The following is a 21,400-nucleotide window of genomic DNA, read 5'->3' on the forward strand; positions in this document are numbered from 1 at the left end:
ATTTTTCTGACTCTTGTATTTGAATCTTTGCTGAAGAGAAAATCATCTCCATTAAATTCAAACTTCAGCTGCAAATTTTAGTTTTTAAAACTTACAGAAACTCTATCTTGTAAATTAATTCCACCCTGAAAAGAGAACTGTTCAAATCCGCCCAAAAACAGAAAATTTAGACAGTCATGACTATGAATGTAGAGAAGCTTCTGACCAGCACCGTAGAACACAGAGTACAATCTGTTTCCAGAGTTTGGCTTCATCACTTTGTTTTGATGATCATAATAAAGATTAATACCCAGTTTTTCTGGGTTTCCATGTGAACCAGTGGGAGGAGACCACGTGGCCCCCGCTTCCCAGGGTCCCATCACATGTTGCGGGTTAAGAAGTGGCACTCTGGGTCCCGACTGAGCGTCTGGACGTGACAGAAGTGATGGGCGACACCAGACTCCCTGCTGTGAGGCTCCAACATGCAACAGGAGGGAAAAGAAGAGAAACAGATTTCTGACTGGACACCATGACAGACAAGGAAAACAACACGGCAGGGGCGGAGAGTACTTTTATTGAGCAAAGTTTTTCGGAACATAGATGTGTTTAATATAAGATGTAAAAAATAACAGATTCCTCCTGTAACAATGGGTTTGGCACGAGAACTGGCAGAGTCAACTGACCCACTTCTGCAGTACTGGCTTCATATTTAAGAGCTGAGTGGATCCAGGACTGAACATTCGCCATGTTGTCATTACAGTCCATACATTCTGAGGAGTTGTTTCCTTAAAGTTTCCTGCAGGTGGATGTGTTTGCACTAAATGTGTCCAAGAGACAAAAAACAACGTCTTACACATGCTCCTTTTTACAATTTCACATTTGCCACAACACTGCATGATCACATCACAGGGAAAATACCAAACATAATGTAATGAAGGTGGAGAGTTCTGTAGCTCCTTATAAATTTATGAATCCATTCTTTTCAAAGCCTTTTATAACAGAGTTCATTTATTTTATCTACATTCTACGTGACACTCCGACATAAGTCGTGTTGCAGCGTAAAAAAAATAGATATTTTGGTGGCCATTTTGTCATTCAGTTAAAAGAAAAGGTTTATTTATCCCAAAGGAAACTTAAAAGTTAGAACTCACATCAAATATTCGATATTTGGTGATGATGTGGACAGGAAGGATCTCCAGTAGCAGTCAGTCTTTCAACAACTCCCAAGAAGCCTCTGACTAAAGACTATCTAGCAACTGTCATGAGATGCTAGCAGCTCAACAGGGTAACATGCTAGCAGCTCAAGAGGGTAACATGCTAGCAGCTCAACAGGGTAACATGCTAGCAGCTCAACAGGGCAACGTGCTAGCAGCTCAACAGGGTAACATGCTAGCAGCTCAACAGGGTAACATGCTAGCAGCTCAACAGGGTAACATGCTAGCAGCTCAACAGGGTAACATGCTAGGCAGCAGAGACAACATTCCACAGTAACCTCTCCTGACACACCGTCAGTTGTTGGAAAGCTCTGCTAATCCACCACATTTGCTTGTGCTGCTCCAGTTTAAATTGACCTTTCAGCATGACGACCCTAAACATGCAGCCAGCACTAATCAAACAGAGTGGCTTAGTCAAAGTCCAGACATAAATCAGTATGAGAATCTGTATCCAATCTCTTAAGAGTGACCTGGATTAAAATGTTAAATTTTTCTTTGCAAAATGTTGAAACCCATTTTGTTTTCAGTCCATCTCTGAATTATACATGACTTTGTGTTGGCTTTAACCTTTATGATTTAAACAAGAAAATGTTTTGTTTAAACTGAATAAATAGCTTAGCAAAGCCCTGATCAAGTTGGCCAATGAGATGCTAAAACATCTGACAGCATGTATCTGTACTCATGTTTACATACATAAAAACATCACCAGTGAACTTTGTTTAATGCTCAAAACAAACTCAGAATATAATTAATTCTGGAGCAGCAGCACATCCCAAATCATTCAGAAAAAAAAACAAAACACTCCAGCTGAAAATTAAATTTGCCATTTCAGAAATACATTCTAGTGTTTCATGAGTTTCTGCTGTGCTGAGCATCATCATCCAGCAGCTCATTGACCTTGTTGCTCTTTTCAAATCCACATTCAACACCTGATTCTGGAGCGAACAGCCAGAAAACTGTTTGAGCTCCTCTGTTGTTCTCCAGCAGGAATCATCCTGTCTGTTAAAGAACACCATAGGCGTCGACAGCAGAACCACCAATCCCAATATGTATGGAAATTACTAGTGTTGGAAAAATATTACATTACTACACTCCTATTAAGCAAACATAATGGAATCACTCTCCTCTCAAATAAAGTGATCCGGCATCTACTTAATTAAACATCCAGCATGAAGGCAGGACAGACGGAGAACAAGCCGATTGGTATGCATTACGACGGGAGTTAACGAACGACACGTTTTCAAAAGCAGGAGGGTGTAAATTATCAAAGAGCGACGTTCCTATTAACATGCAAACAAATACTGGAAAGCTGGTGTGTGAGGAGACACACACACACCCCCACACACACACACCAGAGCCTTGTCTGACTGGCATCTACATCTCTGTTTCAATCAGAGCCTTTCCTTAAGCCGAGGATATAGAAAATAAGGCTTTAGATCATTATGGATCCGAGTTGTGATCTGCTCTCATTTCTCTACTTTTCTTTAACGTAAGTCTGTTTTTCCACCTTCTTCCTCCTCCTGGGTTTCATATGAGAGTGTTGCCATTCCCCGGCAAAACCCCCGAATTACTTGGAAATTGCGGGGAGGAATCAGTGCGGTTGTCAGCCTGCTGCAATTTCCTCACAGCTTCCATTATTCATGCGTGTTTGTATGCAGGAGTGACGGCAGTGGAAAGGTTGAGGCTGCCGCTGACGAGTCACAAAGAGAAACATGACAGCAATCACAACAACAAAGGCGACACAGATATCAAGAAGCTGCTCTGACCTCAGATGTCTGACCAAAAAAAAAGAATAATTATCCTCAATGTTTACCTTTTTGACAAATAAGTTGTTCCCATAGAAAACAACTTATTGTTGTTACTCTTAACAAAGAGGTTAAGTCATGGCCACAGTTTTTTTTTCTCCCAGCAGAAAGGAAGAAAGAATATTTTAATCATTAAAATATTTTAGTGTCACAGCGGTTGCAATGTGTTGCTGAAACTGATGTGTTTAATGTGGCAATATTGCCCTTTCTGAACAAAAAGAAAACAATTAAAAATAAATGGAAGGCAATTTGTTCAAATAAAATTGTGCTACTGTACTATCAACAATCCAAAAACAACAACAACAACAAAAAAAACAACCCAAAGATAAATACTTTGGTGGATTTTACCTTAAGAAATGTTTCCATGTAACCTTGATATATGTTTCCATATCATATTATATCTGTGAATATAGCTGCTGCTGCTGAATTTTCACCTTCAGATGTCAAATCTGTTTTTAAGAGTTTCCAATTTGGCAGTGAAATATTTTAATCGATACTTGGATTGGCTGCCAGAGGCTGAGCTTAGTGAAGTGTCTCCATATTTAAAGAGTGAATTTGACACAAGTGGTGATAAAACATTGTTCAGTTGTACCGTCGATATTTTGCAAGTTGGAAATTGACAGAAGTGTTTGTTTTTTTACTTTATAACAGTGATCCCCAACCCTTTCAGTACAGCTGAAGGCTGTCTGAATTCAAAGGCTCCTCCAAATCTATACTTTTAACCCTGAATTTGATGGACGGGTCTGGAGTATCTTTTTTTCTCCCCAGGCCAAACAGATTTTTATTCTTGAAACAAAGTGGATAAAGTGGAAGTGCAGTAGCCGAGTAGAGTTTTACATGAAAGTATATTAAAATCTGGTGATTTAAAATATGAAATATTAAAGCGATTGTATTGTTAGGTTCATGTCATTTGATTTTGTAAAAAAATTAAAAAATAATAAAAAAAATTGAATTTAATAACTTAATTGAAGAGGAAAAACATTTTCCCAGCTTGAGATAGTAGGGATGTCATTGTTGCTAGGTGACAGGGGGTAGGCGTTTATACATGATACATTGGCAGCTTGAAAAGTCCTCAAAACTTAGTAGGATAGAGATTAGTCTCTATAAATAAATAATTCACAGAGCTGGTTGATGTTTTTGCTGATGTTAGGTGTGAGAAGGTCTGCTGTACAGAGGCAGGTTGCTTAGATGAACTGATATGGTGAAAAACATTCAGAAACACTTCAGCTCATACAGTCAGAGATTCATAATGTAAGCATTGACACTTTGTAGAACATGGCAACATCATCTGAGATGAGTGGCAGGCAGAGAACGGCCTGGAATGATTCAGTTCTTGGTGGAAACACTTTGCTGCCTTAGAAAATATCTAAAATCTCAGATCCACAAACCAAGAAACTAATAAACCAAAAGATTTCTGAATAAGTAGCCAAATCTATCCTATTACCACAAACCTAATTGTTAAACCCTGCGGTTTTTTTACTTCTATTTTATATCGCTTCAACTATCCATCTTCAAATAAATCCTAACTGCCCTGATGTTTTGACTTTCAGGGCTCTATTGTGGTCACGTAGAAACTCTTCATTTGTTTTAATAATTTTTGTTTTCTTAGACAAACATGATCTCAGTAGCAAACAGCAGCATTTTTAAGAGTTGCCTCAGGTCTCCGCTAATAACAGAAGTGCAACGCTGGACTTCACTGGCCCGCTGCGTTGACGCCACACTTCATGGAGTTAAGCTTAGCGAAGAACAAAGCAACATCAAAACAAAAGTCACGATCACAGCTGTGTACAGTCCCTCTGGTTCTGTGTTTTCTGGTCCCACTACTGCTTCACGCCGGACTCGGGGGACACTTTGCCGCTTTTCTTACGTTTCTTCTTGAGCCTGTAGACGTAGAAGGTTTTGTTCTGGAATGTCCTGGTGAACAGAGCGCTGTAAGCCGCCTCGTCCGTCTTGATGGCCTCGCAGAAGCGAGGGTGGGAGGCGGGGACGAGGTCCGGCTCGTTCTCACCTGGTCCGTCCATGATCTGAAGGGGAGGAAATGTGTCGACGTCAACGGCAGCAGCAGAATGTCAGAAACTGCTGAATGTTCTTTGTTAAACACAACATGGACAAAGGAAGATGAACTGTGTAGGAGGACAGACAGCGTCCTGCTTTGTGATCCCTCAGTCTGTCTGCAATAACCCTGGGAAGGATGGCTACACTGACTTTCAGCGCTTATTAAGGAATATCAACTGATCCACTGATAAACCCTTTACCTCAGAAAGCCTCACCTGGACACACAGATACCAAGTTTATAAAGTAGATTTCTTAGAAAGCCAAGAAACTGTCATTTTAATTAAAAAATAAAAGGTTTTATCACTAATTCTGCCAGAGGAGGTCAGTTTTACCCCTTCAGAGGCGCTGTCCATATGTAGTCTGGTATTTATAAAAAATAAATATCTCCACCACATTGTTTTTAAAAAGTATATCGTACACACAGAACTGTTTTCAGAAAAGTTTTCATCCACGTGAACCTGTACAAATCTGCCACTGAGCGCTGTTTTAAACATGCCAAACCAATAGGGGGCAGTGTAGCGCACAGCTAAAACCTGTCAGCCAATCAGAATCCTTCAAAACAACCATGACTTCCTGTTAGGAATTAAACAAGGTGGCAGGAGGTTCATTTGTGTGAATAGATCTAAAGTTTGAACTACCTGTAAATAAGTGTATTAAAAATGAAAGTTATTGAAACCAAACACTGTGTTGATTTGTGTCAAAGCAAATATGTGGACATGCTGGCGCATTATTTGTCACACACTGCAATGTGCAGGACCCTAAAGCTTGTGGAGGGGATATCATTAAAAGCAAACAAAATCTAAAATGATATGTTAAAAAGGCTCTCTGTAACGGCTGGAATAGTAATGATGACAACAAAAACAAATAAAGGTAAGAAGAAATGAAGAACTGAGGCAGAAAAAGGCTAGTGAGAAATTAACGACAGAATGAGAGCATCAAATGTTCAGACACAGACATCCTCGCAGCATCACTTCAATAAAGCTGTCTACATGTCAGGTGTTGTGTATGCTGTGTGACATTTACAGCGCCACAAACACACACGCCGGCTCTGAGCTTCTGCGTTTTAAGTGTCTTACAGTGGGCCAGACTGAGGCTTGACTCGCCTCTGGTAATCCAGAGAGCCAAGCAAGCCACATCCAACAAGAGTGAAAAGGGAAAAGTGTGTCTATGTGTGTGTGTGTTTGTGTGTGTGTGGTGAGAGAGGAAAGCGCAGCGGCAAGAAAGTGAGAAGCAGCGGCGCGCTGATAAGAAGTGAGACTATTGATCTCTCTGCAGAGGCTGAGAGATTCCACCGAGCAATAAACGTCGACCGAGAAGGCACACCCAACAACAACACACACACACACACACGAGTCAACATGAGTCACATAGAATAAATGCCACCCACATGTCCGTTGGCCAGGTCCAGCAGGTCCCGCAGTCTGCAGCCCCTCCGGTGCCTCCGCTCGTAGCAGATGCTGTTCTCCAGAACCACGTAGTCGGCCCCCACCGCCCTCAGGATGTCGTACACTTCCTCTGGGGAACGCCGAGCATACACCTGATACACCTGCTCACACACGCACACACACACACACAGAAAACAGTGGATTTTATTCAGGTTTCTATGGATCGTTAATTCCCAGCAATATTTCTGGAGGGAGGAACCTCTCTCCTGGAACTGAATTAACAGGCACATTTAACTTTTAACTACCGTTGGTTCAGCTTCAATTACGAGTCCTTCACAAAAACAAATGGAAAAAAAAAAGACTAAGTGAAAAACAGCAGGATGGGAAAAAATGGAAGTACTGCAACAAATCAGTCATAATTTTTCTGTTACAGATGACAAAGTACATCCAAACAAAGTTCTGCAAAAACAGGAAATGTGTCAGTAGGAATATTTAAAAAGTGTCACGTTTAACCACGGCCCTAAGTTCACACAAATATGACGGATTGTGGAAGATGGAAGTGATGAATCCTGGCGGAAGCCAAGGTTGGTCAACCAAATTTACTACAAACCAACCATACACCCAGAAACAGGAACAACAGCTAAAGGTGGACATCCGTTAGATGGGTGTCAAACTCCAGTCCTCGAGAGCTGCTGTCCAGCAACTTTTAGATGTGCCTATGCTGCACCACAACTGAACAGAATAATTGGGTCATTAGCAAGGCTCTGGAGAACTGATCCACACAAGGAGGAGGTAATTAAGTGATTTCATTCCAGTGTTTTGCCCATGTGGCGCATCTAAAAACTGCAGGACAGCGACCCTTGAGGACTGGAGTTTAGACCCCTGCATGAGAGGGTTCCAAAGCCAAAACACTGCAGACAAAAACAAAACAAAAAGGCACATCTCACATTTCCCAAAAACATCTAAATAATCCTCAAGATGCTTTGGAAAAATGTCTTTGAATCTCTAGGATGGTGTAGGTGGTGTAATATCTCATTTACAACAGCATTTCAGAACCAGACTGACAGTCAAACACAGTGGTGGTACTGTCATGGTCTGGGCTTCCTGGAGGTCTGGATGACTTGCTATAATTAATGGAATCATAAATTCTGCTCTTTACCAGAACATCCTGCAGCGGGGATGTCCAGTCATCAGAACCGGACCTTAAGCCCAATAACACTTTGGTTCTGCACCAGGACAATCATCCACAGCACAGTATAAAATATATATAAATATATATATTGGAGTGGCACAGACAACGTCTGCACTTCTAATTCAGTAAGTGTAATATGAGGCTAACATGCTGTTCATTTTCACAAACCAGAACAGCTAGCTAGCAGAACAGGTAGCTAGCTACCAGAACAGCAATCCCAGCTACTAGTTTGTTGTCTATTTTATTATTTTTTTGTCTGTTAAAGACACACAAGTAATTTTAAAACTAGTACAAAAAACCTGGGTATAATTTTTAAGGTCTAAAACTGAGATTATTCAAGCTGTTTGAACAGCTCTGGTGTGAGTCCACCGGTTAACACAAAGTTGTTTTTATTTGTGTGGCTGTGTATGACTCCATTTTCCACGTCACACTGATAAAACATTCGATATGACATGACGGTGACCCTGAACCCACTGCCTGTCCAAGCTGTGCTTTCATCAGTCACCAGGTCACCTGTACAAAGGAACCAGCAGGTTTTACTTGCAGAAAAAGGGATTTAAATGTAAGAGCTCCTAACAAACACGATGTGGGTTGAAAACTCTTAAAATATCCTGACAGTTACTTGATGTCAGTTGGTCTTATGCTTGATGGAGGTGTGTCAAATGGCCATGGATCAAAGTATTTAGAGTTTATGTGATGTATTACCTTTGACACGCTCCTGCTAACGACTCTATTCAAATACAGAAGAACTCAGCATCAACACATTTCTAACCATCAACAAAGACACACTGTGTTAGCAGTCTGTTGAACTCTAAACTCTCAAGCAGGAAAAACATTTCATTACAAGCTGCAGATGATGTTCACATGTAAGCGGATATGTGGGGAAACAAATACATTTTGATCTGTTTTGGCCTTCCATCCACACAAAAACACAGTTAAATATCACTAAAATTATTATTTCTGAAAAGTTCAACCAAAGTAAAGATATGAGTAAACTTACGCTCTGAGACAAATACCAATACGTCCACAAACTTTGTCACAATTCATACATAACATAGTCTTTTGTCTTAATAATACACCATCTAAAAATAGTTCAACGTTTACATACGTTTACACAAATGAACCTCCTGCAGCCATGTTTAATTTTTAACAGGACGTCATGCTAATTTTGAAGGATTTTGATTGGCTGATTAGCTTTGCACAACACTGCCCCCTGTAGGTTAGGCATGTTTAAAACAATGCTCCGTGGGGGATTTGGGCGGTTTCATGTGGATACAAATTTTTCTGAAATCGACCCAGTGTGTACAATATTATTTTTTCCAATGATGTGGTGAAAATATTAATTTTTACACGTGTACAAGGCCTTAAAGTCTGGCTAAACTCCAAATCAACTTTTTTCTTGCTAATTAACTATCTAAATAGGTTATTTATGGTTCTACTCTTATAGTTCTGTACAAATTTTGACATTTTCGTGAGAATGAGACCTAAACCTGTTTCAGTGTTGGCCTCCTTCGGTCGAATGCAGCCTAAGCAGTTGAAATTTCTGATTGGTTGCAGCAGTACAGCTTGGTACAACTTCGGGTGTATAACAGTCTCTGTCAAACACAATCTCCAATAAAACAGAAAAATGTTGACTGATTTGTTGTTTCTTTTATTAAAAATACGCTAGAAGGGTCCGAAAAGTCAATAAACAAAGCAACAAAGTGGCTAAGTTGACAACGTCACTTCTTTTGTCCAGCAGCGCTCACCCCTCCACTCATCCTCACGCTCAGCTGTTTCTTGGCTCCGCCCACTTTTCTGGACTTTGCCAGGGCGGGGTTTAGCTTTCACAGTGGGTAAGTTACACTTTAATGATCTCTTCGGCTTACGAATCAAGGTTTGTAGGAAACCATGCAAAATCTCTGTGGATAACATCACATATTATGTAGCCAAAGAACAAAACCACAATGACAAGGGTGGACTGTAAAGAGTTAAAAAAGTCATCGTCATCCTAGAGTGGTGAAGGAATCTGTGAGGAGGGCAGCACGTTGGCTCAGAACCTTAAATCCACTAGAACCCAATTCACAACACATGCCTGTTTATTTATAACGGAGAACATCCCATTATTTCCACTTAAACAGAAACTGAGATTCACTCCAAATTTAATAAAAAAAGAGAAAAGAATCAAGCAGATCATTAAATTCCACCCATTTTTTTAAACACACACATTCACACACTTTGCAGGCTGAGTCTACAGCAGTGTCGTGGGTCATTAGTGAGGCCCCATGCGGGGCCCTGGCCTCGCCAGCGCCTCAGCATGGCTGGCTTCCCGCTGGGATGCAGAACACAGGCTGAGCTGGCCAGGAGATGACTTACACATCACTTCCTGCTCACTGAGAGGAAGGCGCGTGCTGAATGAAGGAGCAGCCAGAGTGATGATCAGTGATCAGTTCTGTTATATAATCATGAGATCTGGACATTATGGCACAAAGGTCAAAGACAAGATACTAAACAATGATACGGCAAGAAAAGCCTTCAGTCAGAAAATAAAACATATATAAATCATTTGTTTTTTTAAGGTGTTAAACCGTCAGCAGCTTGATTGGAAACCCTGATAGCATTTCTAATCAACACACAGATAACTCCCACTTTACTGGAACGCAGCCCTTTCAGACTGCATTTTCCTGCCCTGTATTGATTCTCACTTAATGGAAACACATTGTACTCTGGGCATCTACAGATCCATGTCTGTTTCACATGTTCAGTGAAGCCCTTTACATCTACAGGTTGATCTCTGACGGGCCAAAGAGGGACTGGATGCTACTGCATGGACAGATTCTTCTAAAGAAAATAAAAGCCTTAAAGCTGCAGTAGGTTACATAAAAATATGGTTTTTACATATTTGTTTTTGCATATTTGTTAAAACTGCCACCATCTCCTGACAGTAGAACATGAGGCAGATAATCAGTGTGCACATAACTATTATTAACAGCGTTAAGACCCTCCTCCTTATCCTCATTGGTTGTTTCTGTATATCTGCAGATGGCAGTAGGACCACAGGGAGGCAGAGCAGCTTGATTTCTTTCACAGATTATTTGTCTCAAGTTCTGCCGTCAGGACACTGACATTTTTAGCAAATATGTTAAAAATATATTTTTATAAAAAGTTACATAGTGCAGCTTTAAAATATGGAAAAGTAACATTTCTGACACCGGAGGAGAAAATGAAAGTTTACTGCTTAAATACTGGCATATGGAAAATGAACAAACAAAAAAAATAAAATAAAACAAAGATACTTCATGGAATTTTGTTTGTTTTTCTAACAAATAATCTATAAGTGGATGACATTCTAGCAACTAACATGCAGTTACCCCCCCAAGAGACAACCGCAAGGTGCTAAGATGCTAAAAAAAAAAAAGCAGTTTTTAAAATGTCATCATGGGACAGGCAGCAGGATTATATTGTTCATTTGAAAATGAATGTCTCTAATGTACTATCATGAAGAGTCAGCACAAGTTGAATTTTAATGTGAGTTGTGCAGGGAGGAAACTTTTGCTCACTTATTGATGTTGAGTCCCACAGAAAGGCCTGAACTTTTTACATGTTGATGTTAGAAGGATTTTCAGCTGGAGATGACACCTTTACTATCAATGATCAAGCGGTCACTAGATGAATGCTTTTATTGGATTTTAAGCAAGAAAATGTTTACTTGCCTATTTAAAATAAGGGACTGAATTATTTGGTTATTTGCATCTTTTAATGTATTTCTAATATTGTATAAAAATGACTTAAATGAAAAATCCTTATCCAATTGATTGTCAAATTATCGATTAATCAGTAGATTAATAAGACTAAAAATGATTTGTAGTGGCAGTATAATGCTGTGGGGATGCTTACATGGAGCTAAATAGAGAGCAGTGCAGGAAGAAAAACTGTTACAGGCTAAAGAAGACCTGAGGCTGGGGTTAAAGTTCACCTCCCAGCAGAGCAACCACAGACATACAGCCAGAGCTGCAATGCAATGGTTTAGACCAAAGCACATTTAATGGCCTAATCAAAGCACAGACCTAAATCTGATTAAAAATCTGTCTCAAAACTATAAAATCAATGTTCATGGTGTCCAATCTGACTGAAATGACTCTGACCCTGAAAAGATTTCATTCTGTAGATTGGCAAACTTGAAAATAAAACTCATCATAAGCACGGATATTTATGCTAGGCACTGTATAATTTTATCAAAACTAAAAACAACATTGTATGCCCTATTCTTTCTGAAACCTTCAAAAAGAAGAAAAAAAAAGGCTTTTACCTTGACACTCTGCGGTAAATTTCCCATAACTGAACTCAAAGTCCCCCTGGAGTTTTCTGATCTGATTGCTTTATTTATGTTTCACAGTCGCTGTGTAAAGCCTGCAGGCAGTCAGGCAGGCGGCCGTACCTGTCTGGTCCGCTCCCGCAGGTCTTTATCTTCATAATGTGGGTGGTTGGTGAGAACTCTGCCTGTACACAGCTTGATGCCGGCCAGGAGCTGCATGCTTCCAGCAAACACGGCCTGCTTCGGGGTCTTGGTGCTGTGGACAAACATAGTAGGACGACTCAACAGTCACATCTAAAAATATGATCTTTCATCAATCTAAGATTGGGCTTTTACCCAGCTAAGAGAGGAAAACGGGAAAAATTAAATGAGAAAAAGTTTTTAAAAAAATTGAATACATGGAGGAAAGGAGGAGATGAAACAGTCTGAAGGTTATTCTCAGACGAATTTAGCCAGCAAAAAAGTAAGTTGAATCGAATTTCACTTTGTTTTCCAGCTTTGGTATTCAGCCCACAGCTGCTCTCTGAACTGCAGCTATAATCTAAACACACTAAGAGTTTTTTTGTTTTTTTTTTTCCATTCAGAGAAGTGACTTTGAAGACAACAGCCATCTACATGAAGAGCGAATATAAAAGTGTTCTTTGTTCAAACAAATTAAGCAACTCAACAAGAGGAACAAATACCAAGGACAAACACAGGGTAGCCATTGTGTGTTAATAAGTCAGCTTCATAGCATGTCTAATTATAAAATGATTACTTCCTGTAAGCTTTACAAGGCCCACATATATACAGCAGCTGGTCTGAAAAAATATATGCATATAGCCGCAGGCAAAATGATCTTCTGTCAGGTGTTGGGAGGATTAACAGTGAGATCAGTGTGAGTGGTGATCAGTCAGCACAAAACTATAGAATACAGAATACAGGAAATGCAGTTTTAGTCATGCAAGCCACTCTAAATAATAAATTAGTCTTTGTTTTAAATGTTAGTAAAAAAAAAACAACAAAAAAAACATGTTTACAGCAAACTGCTCTCTCACATGCAGATGTTGCCAGGTGATTCCTTTGTTCCTACCATCATAAATCAGTAAAGAACAGCTAGTGGTGAATTCTTTGGTCTGCTTGTTTGGTCCAGACCAAAGACAACTTTTTTTTTTTTTCATTTGGTGCTGTTTGCGCTTTTTTCAAACGGATTATAATTTGTAAACATAACCACGCCGGTGACGATCATTACTCCCATTAGACAGATATGACAGAGGGGCGGGACAGAGCACGGAGCTGGAACAACGTTTGAACGCGAAGAGGAACTCATTCAGCGCTGGTTTGGTGATGTGAAATCTCTCATTTTGGAACGGTGTCAGGAAATGCTGCTGCAAGTTGAATGAGACCCACAACATGGTGGCAGCAGCATCAATTAGCAGGAAACGGCGAATCGGGTATATTCACCATTTTTAACAACACTGCGCTACTTCAAATGAGTGAGTGAATGTGATAACCCAAACTGCAGCAGGGCAGATATTTTTTAAAATGCAGAAACAATTTTATGACCTAAAAAGCTTTGCAGGACCTTAATGTCACCCATGTGCTCCGTTGATTTCTAGAAAAGGCTGCAGGTCTGTTTCATGCTACATATTAAACTAAGCAGGAAACACAGAAAAAAAAACATAACATAGTTTCCTTACTATAAAGAACTGAATGAGTTTCTTGGCATTTTCAGTTCAGATTCAAAAGGTCCTCTTTGTCTGACAAGCTCTATTGTGAAAGGAAACTTTGACCAACAGAATGCAGCAAACCCTGCTGAAGAGCGTTCTGTTCCGTTCTGTGAAACGGCATCGAAAAGAAAACGGAATCGGCTAAAATCAGGTGTTGTCTGGTCAAAGACTTCTAAGAACTCCAGAGTGATTGGAGTCTGGCCACAAAACAGTGATTGGTGCATCCTGACTTAGTGATTGACTTTAAGTAAGACTTGTGAACCGTCCATAAGACAGAAAAGAGCATTATCAATGTTTTATTCCATCTATAAAGAACTCTAATTCCAGCTCAATGGTAAGAGCTCCTGAGTGCTAATCAGGACAATGACTGATGGTGAGATTCAGAGTGATTAGAGGTGATCTTATTGGACTCATATGCAGGACTAGATTACTGAAGTCCCACTTGAAAAGTGAGTACAGTAGTTCAATGAAGGAAACCACTCAGACTCTCCCTGAGAATTGAGACACAAACACCACAGAACAGAGCGCAGATAGAGCCTTTCCTTGAAGGACGAATATGGGCCAAATGTTGCTTATTTAGACCATTTAAAAACACGACAAGGAGCAGAACGAAGGAAGCAGAGGAGGGAGTCAGACAAAAGAGAAGCAGAAGTTGCAAAAAAAAAAAAATTGATTTCCATTGAACGGTTGACAGACAAATGAGTAGCGGCGCATGTTTCCTGGATAGAAGCGATTGACTAATTTGTCTTAATTACACCGACAGATGAACACAGACCCAGCAAACAGGAGAAGCTGGAAGACTGAAGCTACTGAGACCGGGCCTGAATTACCAGGAGGAACAGCGTGAGTTACTAGGCTAACCTTTCTCTTCGACAGGGTGAAAAAGTGAGACTGCTCCTGCCATAAAAATGTCAGCTTCGGTTAAATGGGCTAGCACTTAAAATAAGTTGTCTTTATGACTTTTTAATAATCTTCCCTCTCTGAATAAGGGTGGAAGGAGACCAAATCTGGTCGCTGGTCAGTTATAAAGGGCATGTCATATTACTTAAACTGGCCCAGTTTATTATTACTGGATTTCCCTTCAGATGATTTTTGTGATTTATGACTATCAAATAAAGTAAAATGATGATGACTCACTCTGCCATCAACATTGCATGAAAGTGTCCAAATATAACTGTTTCTTGAGTGACCTTTGAACTATGAGTGAGTGATATGGACTTAAAAGTTTTATTATGATATTCTGTGTGGTAATAACTGTTTATTGTTTCTTGTGTTGCTTGTGACTGCATGGCAGCAACCAGAGTCCCACAAACACAAACAATACTTTTAAAAATGATCCCGTTTGGAACACACTCCTTTAGAACACCAGTCACTTAAAAAACTAACAATCCAGATAACACTGTTTGGGGGGACCTTGGGGAATGTAGTCTTCTATTTTTGAATTATGTTCTACACAGAAAATCACCCAAAGCCAATGGGTTTGACAAAAGAATTACTTGTATACATTATGTAATAATAAAAATAAAATGCTCTCTAGAGACACAAACAGCTTACAAGGATTAAACACAGTCAAATATAAACAACCAACATTTTCTCCCGCACTCCATCCTGAATGACAGTCTTCAAGGATTTTGTTTTTTTCATTGTTTCCACTGACAGCTCTGTTGACAGGGCCACGGTTCCCATCAATCAACTGGTGGCAACAAATTGTTGCAAGCATTCCCCTTAACCTACCCCCATTAGCATATGTAGATCTGTGTAAATTACAAGGTAGTTCTATACGTCATTCCTGATTTATATGACAGGAAAACTGTTTAAAGTTTTAAAAGCCAGAATGATTATCTCCTAACTGAAAAACTTTTTTTTTTCTCTAGGATTTTTGTCTTTTTACAGAATGTAGCAACTATCTGAGCGTCCTTTATGCTTTACGTGGGGTTTAAAACAGGGAAGGTACAACTAGTGACTAAAGGTCAGTGATGCTGCATGTTTTATGAGAACACAAAGTAGCCAGTTTAGATGAGAGTGTGACCAGTGACGTGCAGTGAGCTTCATAGCTGGTGAGGCACTGACGTCATCAGAATCAGATTTGCAAATAGATGCATAGATTGACAGCAGTTTACAGGTTATGTTTCACTTCTGCATCCTTACACATACAAACTGTAGCTCACAAAACACACATTTTCTTAAAAAACAAAACAAAATAAATGTCGAAAGTCGGGATAAGCGAGGAAAAACTATCTCTATTATAATCTATCGCTGCACTTGACTTGCTTCCCGAATCGTTTAGCCTAGCTCGCTGTCACTTACTCGGCAGTTGAGGAGTGAACAAGACGACGTCTGGGATCTTGAGCGCCATGAGGCAAGAGAACTGCCTGCCTCACCTCGAACCTGTTCTCTGCCGTTTATAATCGCTCATTACACGAAACACGTTACACAAACACAGTTGGTGACAAAAAGCACTGTACATTATATACATAAGCTAAATTATTGGAAATAAGTTCACATATTAAATTTGTTTAAACCATTTTATTGACGCCGTACAGCAACATGCTCTCTCCGCTTAGCAGCCAGCGCAGAGCCAGGGGTTGCGCAATCCAAGGTGAGGCAGAGCTCGCTGCTGCCTCACCGGCATCGCTTCCAAGCATTTGAATGGGAAAATAAGAAAATTCAGCGATTTTGAACAAATAAAAATCGAAATTGGTGAAGCTACATGAAAAATAAATATATTTTAGTACAAACCACCGGATGAATATAACAATTTAAATTACTTTATGATTATATATTTTCTTTCTTTCCATGATGGCTGGTGAGGCACAGCCTCACCTGCCTCCCCTGACCGCACGTCACTGAGTGTGACTACATCTACCTCTTCATTTTCATGAGCTTCTCAGATTCTACCATCTAATCATGTTTGACCATGATGGGCAGGAAGAATTGTTTTGATGTTGCCAAATATATCATTGGTATGTCAACATCATTATTATGGATGGACTCATCAGTCAAACATAATTTTCCTTAAAAATGCATCAAAACAGAACTCACTTTTCGTGAGTGTCAGGAAGAAACCTACTTTTGCTTCTTTTTTAAAAAGTTACTGGCAGTCTGCCCACCAGATGGCAGCGGTGTCAATACAGTCAATGATATGTGTTGAAAATGCATCAATAGGCATTACTGCTACATACATGCAGGGTTTCCCACAGAAAACTTGCTCAGCGCCGTGGTCGGCCCACAGTGTTTCTGTATTAAAAAAATGTTAAGTTGACAAGAACTGTTAAAATATCAGTGGGTAATTATATAACTGGAAGAGATTGTTGACAATACTTAGAACAATTGTCTTAATAACAGCAACAAAAAAATACAATTAAAATAAATTATATGCATTTTCTGCACTTCTGTTAAATCCTAATTAAGAAATTAGCCAGAGGGTCTTTACTATGTAATGCTGGTCACATTCATAGGTGACCCAAGGCATAAGTGGACTAAGCACCTGCTTAAGCCCCCAACCCCTGGTCTTCAGGGGGCGAATAAATGCTAACATTTTAACAGAGACCACAAATTTCAAATTTTCACAATTGTTTATCAAGAATGACATTGCTGTTAAATTTGATTTAATGGTTTCAGAATAGATGAATTGGAAGATTTTAAATTGTTTAATATTAACATTTAAGATTTAAAGGAGCTGGCAAGTGCAAAGAACAATCTTCATAGTTTTATTTTATTTTGTTACCATAGCAACAATCTGATGCTATAAGTTTAATCTTTGTGTTTGAACTCAGCCTGTTCACAAGCACATCTCAGGAAATTACAATTATCAGTGATTACCTTTCAGCGTTGCCCCTCTCCCAGATTCCAATAAATCTGAATTGAAATGCTGTTAGTGATGCTGAAGGAAGAGGGGCCCTTAAATCATCTTCTACTCAAAGCCTCATGCAACCTTAGGCCGGCTCTGCATGATGAGTAACAGTCGCTACACTGCACATCGAGAGACCAACAGGAAGACATACTGTATGTGGCACTACTAGAAGAGGCATAAAGATATATATACTGGTAGGGAGCAAGCTTTACCCTTTAGTGACTGTTGGGTTTTTAATAAGCTCCACTGAGGCTGTTTGTTTTGCTTGTCTGGGCTCATTGTTACAGGTTTTTATTCTGATCTCTGCTCCTGTCAGCCGGCTGGCCCTGTAGCGCTCTCGCTCACATGTTGCAGGTTGACTTCGCGGCCGCACACAGAGAAGTGCCTGACAGGAGCGGCGCAGAGGGGGCATTTGATATGACGCAGTTTGATGTAGTGTCGCGTGACAACGGGGCGAGCGCAACAACTCATCCATTGGCTAATCTACCAGGATATTAATGCACCGAGGAACACATACAAACTTTTGTCAAGCTGCTGCACAGACACAGATGGGCAGCGTGTGTGAGATGTGAACACACACGCCAAACATAATTCTTTGATCACACTGATAAATCATTCTAACTGCCCTTCAGGCTCAAATAGGTTATATTTGCGGTTTGCATTGAGCTTAGGCAGGCAAAGCAAGCGCTGTGGCTTTTAAACTTGCTGAAGTATTCGCCAAAGAAAAATGAGTCCTCACAAGGGCGACACAGATGAACCCGCTCTGCAAGAATACTTTCCAAATCATCCAGCTTGAGTGGAAGGTGGCGCGAGTGATCTGCGCCAAGTTTCTACTGCTCAGTTTGCTCGCTGCATTGTGTGCCTACATGTCATCACCCTGCAGGGAGCACCAGCTTTCAGGGTGATGCTGAGACAACAATAACAATTTGTTTGTTTCAAAAGAGAAAAACATTCATGTAATAATGTTAAATCACAGGAAAACAGAAGGATGCCTTCAAAGTGTTAAGAAGAGACAGAAGAAAGCTGAACATATGCAGCATTGAAAAGTATTCACACATTTATCATTTTTCATGATGCGTCATATTACATGATTGCGAAGTGAAAGAAACAAAATACACTTTTAACTGTACAAATGCAGCTCTAAAGTCTGTCATGCTTTTCTATTCAGGCTGTCTCAGCCAATACTTTTCATAGCTTTCGTTTTATCCACCTCATGCTTCATCACAATAAATAAGAAAATCTCTGAAAATCTATTTTCAAACCTGGCCACGGACTTTTAAAATAAATTTACAACTAGACTGTTTATGTGAATACATTTTTTTTCAGTTTTTGCAACTTGTTGTTTAGATTTACGGAATTCAAAACAGAACATTATGAGGGACAGGTGATTAAATGAACAACAAAGCCTTTCTATAACCTGTGTACTTTGTAGACACAGGTATGCTTTAACCATGTTCTGGGTGAAAAGATCCATTTTCATGTGAGAAGAGTCAGTCTTTTTTTTTTGTCGGTTACAGTTGGTACACTGCCTGCATCAGGGTAGCTGTCTAAGAGGCCAAAGCTGAAGTGAACTCTAGAATCTAGACAAGATCTAAATAAATAAATAATATATAATAATAATAAATAATAATAAATAATAATAATAATAATAATAATAATAATAATAATAATAATAATAATAATAATAATAATAATAATAATAATAATAATAATAATAATAATAATAATAATAGTCTTCAAGGTGTGTGAACACTTTTACAAGGCCTAAACTGAAACACTTATCTGTAAAAACTAATCTTCCATGAGTAGTTGTTGCTGAAACATCACCACTGGTCCTGGGGGACTGTAGTTTTCACAACTACTTGGCCTTTTTTTTTTTAAAGCACTTGCTGTATAAACAACTAAGTGTTACAGTAAAATTTGCTGACTGGTCCACAGGAGCCTGTTCCTCCTCTGAATGGCTCTCCATGCTGAGTAGCCAGATGAGTCTCCTGAATCTGCAGCAAAACTGCTGTCAAAGCTCTCATTAATAATTTCCACTGCAGACTTCATAATTCTCCAAAGCACACCATCTATATCTGAGCTCAGAGTGTTGAGGAGGGGGGAGTTCAGAAAAAAAACAACTAGTATAGAATCTTTTAGAATTAAATTTAGTTCATAAGGCTGAGTTTTGTGTACGTTGCCTGGTTGTGGGACTTGTGAAACTTGTCAAAACCAAAGTGAAACTGTGACTTTCACACTGTAACATCAATCTGATTGTGTTGTCCTCACAGTGAGGTGTGCTGGGAGCTTTCTGGCTGTTTCTGGCAGCAGTGTGCAGGAACCGGCAGGGTGGCGACAGCCCAGAGCCCTGAGAGTCTTGCAATCAGTCGTTTGTGGGAAACACGCGCCTCAGCTTGGGCTGCTCCTCTCTGCGCTGCACCTGTTAACAAACCCACTGCCTTGACTTCTCTGTGCCCAGTAGCGGTCAGGGAGCTGGGCAGAGAAGAGCTTTTCATTCTCTATGATTGTGTATTGGAGCAATACACAATCATAGCGTCAGTCTGCAGCTGGGCCGGGAAATCATGGCAGATTATTAAGAGGAAAACTGAGTTATGCTGTTGCTAAAACAACAACAGTCGCCATTTTATCCCATGAGTCAGATTTATACATTTGTAAAGATTGCACTTACTCTCACAGGAGTGTTAATAATACCTCATATCAATCTGCTTTTCCATGCAAATGAGAGCAAAGGGTGTGAGTCATTAGATTCAATGAAGGTAGTTTTATCTCCTGACTAATAACTTCATCCTCATCCAACATCTAATCCTAATTGTGACTTAAATGGCCAGTGTTATGGGTTTTCTATGCAAACAGTGCAATTTTAAAGCACAATCAAGCAACTTTTCTGTTGTTAAAAAAAATTATGTATATATCAAATATACTTATACTTAAAAAAATGTCTGACCTTGTAATTTAATACTTTGAAATTGGGCCTCTGTTTCTTTACGAACTCTTGGTCTTTTTGAAATTCTGCCTTCAGAAAATTATCACACGGCTCTTCTATTAACCCTTTAACAGCGTTTTTATCAGCATTGCACCGAGAAGTTGCAAGTAGAATGAGCTCAGCAGACATGCAGTGCACCAGGTGTTTGCTAATTGCTGCTGGTTAGTCTGAAGGAGCTGAGTGGGGGAGACGCCAGGGAGGAAGGCTCTGTGTGGCAGAAACTAGAAAGCTTAGAAACTGCAGCTCTGAGGAGGAGCTGTGTGGAAAAGACAGGGCTAGATCCACCCAGTGATTGGTTGTTCCCATGGGGACGTAACTCACCAGCAGAACACAACACCCCTCTGGACCAGGCAGTTAGTTCTCCACCAAAACAGGAATATTTATCAATCTAGATAGACTTTCAGGAAAATATTTCCTGTCTTTAGTGAATCATTTTGAAAATACAGATGTTGTGCTCTGAAGTGGCTCTGGAGTCAATCAGTTGTTGGTCACCACTATGAAAGTTTTCTGGTTAAGCCACTGCCTGAGTCAAGGTCAAGTCAAAGTCATCGTTCTTCTTTTTAACTATGGTCTTAGAGATTTTCACTTTGCTTTTACATAAACTTGACTTTGAGGAAATCCAAGACCAAACTGGGAGTGTTAGAGGCCTCCCCACCTGACGCCCTACCCAGAAGTCACCACCGATCATCAACCAGATTCAGGTCTGTACTTTGGCTAGGCCAACATAACCTGTAAACATGCTGTCATCGCAACCCATTATTTGAGCTTTGGTTGTGTGTTCAGCGTTGCCGTCCTGCTGGAAGGTGAACCTAAGCCCAGGTCTGCAGCTACCGCAGCCTCTAACAGGTTTTCCTTCAAGGATTATCCTGTGTTCAGCCTTCGCAGTCCCTGGTGAAGGAACAGAATCCCCACAGCATGATGCTGCTGC

At 39.9% G+C, this 21,400-nt stretch overlaps 1 protein-coding gene across 2 annotated transcripts in view; it reads right to left on the reverse strand.

The window, feature by feature from the left end:
* Positions 1–538: 538 nt before the first annotated feature.
* Positions 539–21,400, reverse strand: part of dpy19l3 (dpy-19 like C-mannosyltransferase 3) — a 56,091-nt gene continuing 35,229 nt past the window's right edge. For both annotated transcript variants that reach the window (XM_044140555.1, XM_044140547.1), the window contains 3 exons: positions 12,048–12,180; positions 6,441–6,599; positions 539–5,022 (listed from right to left, as the gene is read on the reverse strand). In XM_044140555.1, the coding sequence (XP_043996490.1) occupies positions 4,819–5,022; positions 6,441–6,599; positions 12,048–12,180 (496 nt within the window). In that variant the 3' untranslated portion in view covers positions 539–4,818. The remainder of the gene's footprint in view (positions 5,023–6,440; positions 6,600–12,047; positions 12,181–21,400) is intronic.

Source organism: Gambusia affinis, linkage group LG02, assembly GCF_019740435.1.
Source record: "Gambusia affinis linkage group LG02, SWU_Gaff_1.0, whole genome shotgun sequence".
In the NCBI taxonomy this organism is placed as follows: Eukaryota; Metazoa; Chordata; class Actinopteri; order Cyprinodontiformes; family Poeciliidae; genus Gambusia; species Gambusia affinis.